At 44.7% G+C, this 8320-nt stretch overlaps 1 protein-coding gene across 1 annotated transcript in view; it reads left to right on the forward strand.

Moving 5' to 3' along the window:
• The first annotated feature begins 787 nt into the window (after nucleotides 1-787).
• The window catches only part of LOC141014459 (uncharacterized), a 12596-nt gene continuing 5063 nt past the window's right edge, over nucleotides 788-8320 (forward strand). Inside the window, exons 1-3 of the mRNA XM_073488264.1 lie at nucleotides 788-818; nucleotides 1503-7773; nucleotides 7865-7967. Of these exons, the coding sequence (XP_073344365.1) occupies nucleotides 1504-7773; nucleotides 7865-7967 (6373 nt within the window). The 5' untranslated portion in view covers nucleotides 788-818; nucleotide 1503. The remainder of the gene's footprint in view (nucleotides 819-1502; nucleotides 7774-7864; nucleotides 7968-8320) is intronic.

The following is an 8320-nucleotide window of genomic DNA, read 5'->3' on the forward strand; positions in this document are numbered from 1 at the left end:
AAGTGAGTTATAGAGACACACACTGTTGGTGGTTTAAATGCTCAGTCTGGAGCCACACTCTTCACATATATTTTATATAATCTACTTGTATCAGATATTCTGTCGATGAAACTGTGATTTTGTTCTGTTCTGTACATCTATCCATCCCTCCTCTGTGACTCTTCCTGAGGTTTGATCCATCTTTTTTCCCCCTGTTTAAAGGTTTCTTGTTTTTTTTTTCAACATGGCAAGTTTTTCCTCTATTGAAACAAGGGTCTAAGGACAGATGGTGTTGTTCACTGTACAGATTGTAAAGCCCACTGAGGCAATGTGATTGTGATTTCTGGGCTATATAAATAAAAAAATGATTTGATTTGATTTAAATGAAGAGATAAATTAAAGAAAGTTCACATTCACAGACAGATTATACATGTTGTAATGCTGATTTTACGGGAAATAAATCTGTTTGGTTGAACAAAAAGTTAATAATCAATAAATTTTAAATGCATTTTAAACATTTTGGTCTGTCTGCCTCTAAACCTACATAAAATCTGGGTTATTCAATCTTTTTTTATTATAAATATATCTTACATACTATTTATTTTTAACTTTTAACTTTTTTAAATCACATTTACATAACAACTGTTCGTGTATAATTTGTCTCCGATAAATAAATAAATAAATAAATAAATTCACCTAAACTATCATCTCGATGTCTGTCTGAGAGCCTGGAGGGGCTTGCTACGTCACATCCGCTGTTCCCCTCCGGAAGTACAGTTAATTTTTATTCACAGGAAAAAAAAAAAAACACAGCTGTTGTTGAAAAAGAAAACATCAAAGTGAGTTTCATTGACGAATGTCTCGCCTTTGTCTCTCCGCAGAGATCAGTATCGTGTGAACTTCTCTCTGTAGCCTCTGCTCCGTCTGTCTGCCTGCTGTTTCGCTGACTTGAAACAGCGAGTCTCGCTCCGCTCATTTGTTGCGAGTTGCCCGCTGCTAACGTTAGCTCCCACCGCTGTGGACTTCCAGCTAGCCTGCTAGCCACTGCTAGCTAGCTTAAGCTAACTGACCATTTCTGTTTCTGTCTGCACTTCTCCTGCTGACAACTGTCTGTGTCGACTTATAGGCAGTCGTTAAGTTGATTTACTGAAATGGCGAGCGAGTGAGTGAATGTGAATCGTACATTGTGTGACTCGTTAGCCGCCGAGTTTCTCTGCGATTTATCAGTGTTTATGTCCAGCGTTAGCCAGCCTTGTTGCTTGTGAGGAAAACCAGGTAACAGTTGATGCATTTGGGAAAGTGTTATCGATCGTACTAATGTAACACAAGTCTTGAATTTGCGTATTGAACACGGACACAGAAAAAATATTTTTTGTGATGGTGTAACATTTCATCACGCAATCTAAAAGGAAAATAGACTCTAAGCTAATTTTATTGAACATTAACTTAAGTTACATCTGCTCTGTTGTCCTGTCTTTATCACGCTGATTGTAATCACCATGTTTTGTCTAATATTTTGACAGAATGCCAGCCCCAAAGAGAGGGTCATCTCCTCATGATCCTCAGCCCAAGATGAGGAAGTTGGATGAGGACGGGGAGGCTCTGCCATCCAAAACTGCACCAGCTGACATCAAGAAGTCCCCTAAAACAGGAAATTCGCTAGAAAAGACAGCAACCCCACGGACTAAGAAAAAACTGTCTAGTTCAGCGGAAGGGGGAAATATACCAGCCAAGTCGTCCATACAGAGTTCTCCTCCCAAGGATTCCAGCAAAATCATTTCTGACCCTCCTGTCAAAAAAGCCAAGCTCCTGAAAGCCACAAGTGCCTCCTGCGGAGAAGCTCCCTCGCAGAAAGCTATCTCCAAAGCTTCCCTGAAGCGAACAGCCTCCACAGAGTCCGAGGACGAGTTGAGTAGCGATGACGGTAAGAAGGACCTCTTTAGAGAGAGGGCTGATGGCGACAAGGCCCGCTGCATCAGACAGTATTCAAATAAAGTCAAAGCTAAACGCAAGGCTGAAGAGTCACCTTCTGACCCACAGGACAAAAGCCAAGGGTCACCATCTGCACCTTCAGACATGATTCAGATGGACCATAATTATGGTAGATTTTCAGATTCGTCAAGTGGGGGTGATGCTAATCAGGACGAGAAAAAGGAGCCTGAACAAGACAGAGAAGCGATTTCAGTGACTGCAACACAAGCAGAGTCAAAGGAAACTGTAGTCTCTGTAACACGGAGTACAAAATCTAGCAGTGAATTTGAATGTGCAGCCGATGAAAGTAAACTTGAGGAATTGAAAAGTGTTGAACCCCAAAAGCTCATCAAAAACGAAGCATCATGTGGGGAAATATTAGACTGTGTCACTGCAGCAGCTACAGATGAGATTTGCATCACACCTGAGGTAGGCGAAAAAGAAAAAGACGTTGCAGAGTCCATTAAAAGCCAAAAGGATGTAGATAGTGAAACGCAAGCTTCGATAGTGGTACCACTGTGTTTGAGTACCAGAGAGGCAAATCCAGGCTGTGAAGGTGAAGCGCAGGCAGATGAAAGGACAGACTCAGCTCACAGAAGTCAGACAGATGTGAGCAGTGCAATTAAGGTGAACACAGAGTCTGTTTCTGAGGAGATAAAGTTAGATATGAAAAGAAAAAGTAAGGAAGGAGAGCATACAGCGCCGGGAGTGGCTGAAGCTGCCAGTGTCTCTGCAGGCCATAGTGATGTTGGTATTGTAGATAATGCTCTGTCAAATAAAACTAACTCTGCACCAGAAGGGATCCTGGTAGGACGTAGTAATCCAGAGACTGAGGAAAATCTACCAACGCCAGAGTCTGTTGACAATGCAGAGGCTCAAACAGACCTCAGTTTCAAAATTCAAGTCACTTTTAAAGAGGATTCAAAATGTGAGCGCCTGCAGGACCGAGTGAGCCACGAAGTGCCAGATAGAATTACAAGCGACGGTGTGAACAAAGTAGTCAGAAAGTCAGAAGAAAAGCTTGAAGAAAGTGAAAGGAAAGAGTTCCCGTCGACTCTGACTGTTTCTGTCCCTGATCCTGGGACTTTAGCCGAGCTGCAGCTGAGACAAGAGGTGACGACTGACGGCTGCACTGAAATAACGACACCGGATTATGTGCCTGTTCAGGAGCCAAATCAAAGAGAGGTGTCCTCCAATGTAGTCACAGTCTCCGAGGGTCAGATCGACATGCAGACTAGGAGAACATCAGAGCAGCAGACTGACTCAACACCTCAGGAGGATTTACAAAACCAAGGGAACCACAAAGTTAACAACCACACTTCAGAAACACCTGTTGAAGTCAAAGAAAAGATGAACTTTGAATGTGCCAATGCACCAAATAGTCAAATCAAAATGGAAAAACAGGCTTCATCCAAGCAGGAGATTTCTAATCAAGCCACTACAGTGGAATTACAAAACCGAAAGAGCCAGGGAGTCTGTGAACGTGCTACAGACATATCTACACCTGATGAGGATCACAAGGTAAATTCTGACAGAATAGAAAATGACGATGAGGTGAACTTTGAACGCACCGGTGCCCCTGTGAGTCAAATGGAAATGGAAATGCAGACAACTCTGCAGACTACAGTGGAAGTACAAAGCCAGAACAGACAGGAAGTCAGTGAACGCACCACAGACATATCCACTGAGAGGTGTCAAGATATTATGACTGAAAAGTCTGAAATAATGGAAAATAAAGACAAGGCGGACTTTGGGAGGCAGACTACAATGACACCAGAAATTTCTCATCCTATGTCTACAGTGGAAGCACAAAGCCAGGAGAGCCCAAAAGCCAGTGGATGCATCACAGACATATCTGATAACACACAGACACATCTAGTTGCAAATGGTCAGAGCAGCAACGATGAAGGCAGGGTTGAAGTGGACATGCAGACCACAATGACATCAGAGGACATTTCTAATGTAGTACCTTCAGTGGAAACTCAGGTCCTAAAGAGACGAGAGGTCACTGAACTTGCAACAGACATATCTGAAAACATTCAAGAAGCTGTAATGAGTCAGCCTCCTGAAAGAAACGGAAATGATGACAAGGTTGTCACAGAATGCATCGATGCAACTGAGAATCAAAGAGAAACGGATTTGCCGACGACGGCAACGCCAGAGGAAATTTCTGCTCCAGCACAAACCCAGAGAGGTCAGGAGGTCGGTGAACTCACTGCAGAAGTACAACAAGAATTTATTGTTGCCAATACTGAGATGGAAGAGAGCAAGGACGAGGTTATCACAGAATGTGTGGCTGCAACTGAGAATCAAATAGAAATTAATGCGCAAGCAGCAGCAAAACCAGAGGAGATTTCTGATCCACCATCCACAGCGGAAATACAAAGCCTGGGGAGCCTGGAGGTCAGTGAACTCAGCACAGAAGCTCAAAAAGACCTAGTGAATTGTGAGAGTAGGGAAGATGAAGACAAGCTTGAATGTGTTGGTGCACCAGAGGCTCAAATAAATGTGGAAACTACTACAAAGCCAGAGGAGATTTGTAACGCAGCACCCACTACAGAGCAGCAAAACCAGAGGACGAGGGAAGTCGATGAACCCCCTATTGCCTTGTCAAATGAATTTCCAAAACCTCTTCCTGTGGCTCATTCTCAAACCACGGATAACGAAAACATGCAGACAGAGCCTAGTGCCAAGCATATCCAAGCAGATATGGATGTAATAAGTGGATCAATAGAAAGGGTAGATACTGCGTTAGAAGAGGAAACTGGGAGTGAGACGATTAATGAGGTCAAAGAAGAGGCCGCAATCATTTCCTCTGATAAGGCTGACAAAACTGTCAGTGATACTGAAGCACACCGAGAAGGAACTGGAGACAGTGAAGTCATTGTTTTTGTTTGTGGCCAACCAGATGACATTGATGTTGTAATTCAGGCATCAGAAGAGCAGATCAAGACGGTCAATCAGTCAGAGGTTGAGATTCATGAAAACCAGGTAGTGTATGAGCCCATTAGTAGTCCAGAGAGTAATGATGGTAGAGAGATTTCTTCAGCGTCAGAGAATCACGATGGTCTGTCTTTATTGGACATCCAGAATTCAGAAACCCAGCAGATGGAAGGAGACTCATCTACTAATAATGAAGAAAACAGAGAAATTTGTGCACAAGAGCTGGAAAATGCGGAAAAGGAACAAATTTGTGTCTCTGAGATGGAAGTACGAACCATCAGTGTGCCAGAGAGTTGTGTCTCTGCACAGTTGGAGCAGAGTAACATGAGTGTGGATGTGAAACAAGTTGCAGTGATCAGCTCTAGCGATGACATCAGCATGCCAGATGGCCAGTTGGAGGATCCAACGGGAAAAAGTGAAAGAAATGGGTACCCAGACAGTATCAGTGCCACAGAATTTTCTGAACAGGTGCAAGAAGGCACCGGACTTCAGGAGGACGCAGACGTCACTGTGACAACAACTACAGCCACCACTAAAGTTGAAATACCGGATAGTACATCTGAGGAGTTTTTGATCTTGACACCAGTCCCACAGAGTGAAATTCACTTTGATATTGTCACGCAAGCAGCGGCCGAATCAGGGTTGTCAGTCTCGCTTCCAGAGCAGGTGAATCCAGACAGCGCGCTGGCAGGTGAAGTGGAAAATGAAAGGATTATAAATGGTTCCCAACAAACCGTCTTCACTGAGGCAGAAGTGCAGCAATGTCAAACACGTGTCGAGGTCAAAGACGCTACAGTGACCAATTCAAGTGAGGTATCCGATCAGGAGAATAGGATTGAGACCGAACTTTCAACTGAGGAAGGTGTTGAAGTTATTCCAAATTCTGATCATTGCGAGCAACCGCCAGCTGACATGATGAACGTTAATAGTTCAGAAACTGATATGACAAACTCTCATTCTCAAGTCACAAATGAAGACTCCAATGTACTTGTGATAGAGAACGCTGATGCTGATTTGGACCTGCAAGAAGTGCAGATTCTGGAGGATATAGAGATTGGTCGTGAGATTGTAGTAGCAGAGGAGGACAATGAGGAAGATAGTGACATCGCAATAATCGAAAAAACCCAGGAAACACCGAAGGCAGTCCCTCCTAAAACGTCTGAGGAAAAGGTCATTGAGAAAAAAGATGACTCTTGTGGAGCTAACTTGAAGCAAAACAGCACAGCTGAAAAGTCTGGAGATGGTAAAAAGGTTCAGGAAGCAGATAAACCCAAGAAACAAGAGATGAACACACAGGCCAGAACCAAAGCCCGCCTGGCAGCCCTGGCTGAGCAAAAGGCTGCTGCATCTAAGAGATCAGCAAACAGACAGCAGCTGAACCTCTTAGCCCTTTGTCAGGAAATCGCAGAGGACATTGCCACAGACAGCAATCTGTTGAAGAGGATCGAGGAAGAAAAGCAAGCAGCGGCGGCGGCAGCTGCAGCAGCAGCAGCAGCAGCAGCAGAAGTGGCAGCCAAGATTGAGGCCAGCAAGAAGGAAAGTGCTCCCGTTACCACACAGGATTCAGACACTGTTAATGTTGCGACTCCTGCTGGACCCGAAGAGTGCTCAGCTTCGGTGAGCACTGCTGAGGAGGAATCTACTCCCCAGCCCTCGACGGCTGATTCTGCTGAGGCTAAGCCTGCTGGAGAGACTCCAAAGAGGCGTTTCTTCATCACACAGGTCTCAGTGCCACTGAAAGCCCACGAGAAAAAGAAGCTAACCAGATATCAGAGATTAAGACAGGTTGAACTCCAGAGAGAGAAAATGTCTTGGGCACGTGTAAAGAAGCTGAAATCTGACCAAGCAAATCAGATGATTTCTGACATAGACTGGCAAGCTCCCTTGTCTGCATTTCCTTCATTTTCAGTGACTCCTCAACCCGCAGCCAGTCCATCTAAATCCCCTCTCCCAAGTCCTGCCTCAACTAGCAAGCCAGCAACACCAAAAGCAGAAGTTCCCAATGTTGACACTCCTAAGGCTGAACCCGCTAAAACGGAAATCCCCAAAACTGAACCCACTATACCCGAACCTGTCAAAACTGAACCCACTAAACCTGAACCTGCCAAAACTGAAACCCCTAAATCTGGGCCTCCTACTACCGAAACCCGTAAATCTACAAGGCTAAGTAAGGCTCAGACTCCTGAAGAAACCCCTTCTCCGGGGCCTGCCCCAAAAGTGACCAGATCAGCAGCCAAGAGGACCCTCCCAGCAGTACCCCCTCCCATGCCCAACGGACTTAAAGCTCAAAAACAGAAGCCTGTTGAGTACAAGCCATACAGACCCAGGCCCAAGTTTACCTTTGACGACTTTGAACTCGATGATGACCCCTTACCAGTAGCTCCAACCAGGCCCAGCCCCCAGACGAGGCCCGCACAGCCAACAGGACCCAACGCTCAGTCAAACCCCACAGCTCAATCTAAACCTGCAGCTCAGTCAAAACCAACAGTTTCATCACAACTTTCCAACCAGGCGAGACTTAGAGCTCAAACACCGGGTGGACAGATCTCAGGTCAGTCAAAGTCTGCTGTTGCAACAGCACTCCAGCCAAAAGCCACAGCTACTGCCACAGCCTCTCCAAGAGCTGTTCCTTCAGCTAAAGCTCTGTTAAAGTCTCCCGTTTTGACTCAGTCAAGAGCAGTTTCAGCTCCAGGTCAGTCCAAGCCTGCTGCTTCTGCTTCACCTCAGTTGAAGCCCACTACTAGTGGAGGTACAGCGCAGCTCAGGCAGTCTACTTCAACAACATCTCAGCCTAGTGGTTCAACCAAATCTGCTGCTCCTGTTGGTTCAACACCTCAGAAAACCCCAAATCCCTCCTCATCAGAAGATAGCAAGTGCAAGGTAAGTCAGAAATAAATAATGCCCTGATATGTGTGACGAACAGATTTGTTGAATAAAGATGTTACTTATCCTTTCTCTGTGTCTTACGTAGGCTACAGCTGGTTCTCTGCCATCAGCTCCCACCTCTTCTCTTCCCTCTGAAAAGGATTTGAAAGTGACTGATGGCACTCAGCAGGGTGAAGAAAAGCCTGCAGGTATTGTTTTATTTGCATACGATTTATTTAAACTTCAGTCATGTTGTTGTCACATTACTAAATACAAGACTGATTCTGTTTTTCAGGATATTTTAAGGAGCAATTATTCATTTTCACCTTAGGCGTTTGATATTATTTGTACTGTTCACACTGGATTATGAAATGTGAAATACATCCTGCTGTGACAAACAGTAATTATCTTCTCACCCTCATGGCGATGAGAAAATCGGATGAAGTTTCTTAGTCCACAAATGTTTCTGGAGCCTCACAGCGAAACTGTGTTGCAGGATTCTCCTAAACAACTAAAACAGCTGAAGAAAAATATTAAACTTCTCCATACAGCTCGTCCTACA

The sequence above is a fragment of the Pagrus major genome, chromosome 19 (genome assembly GCF_040436345.1).
Source record: "Pagrus major chromosome 19, Pma_NU_1.0".
Taxonomy (NCBI): Eukaryota; Metazoa; Chordata; class Actinopteri; order Spariformes; family Sparidae; genus Pagrus; species Pagrus major.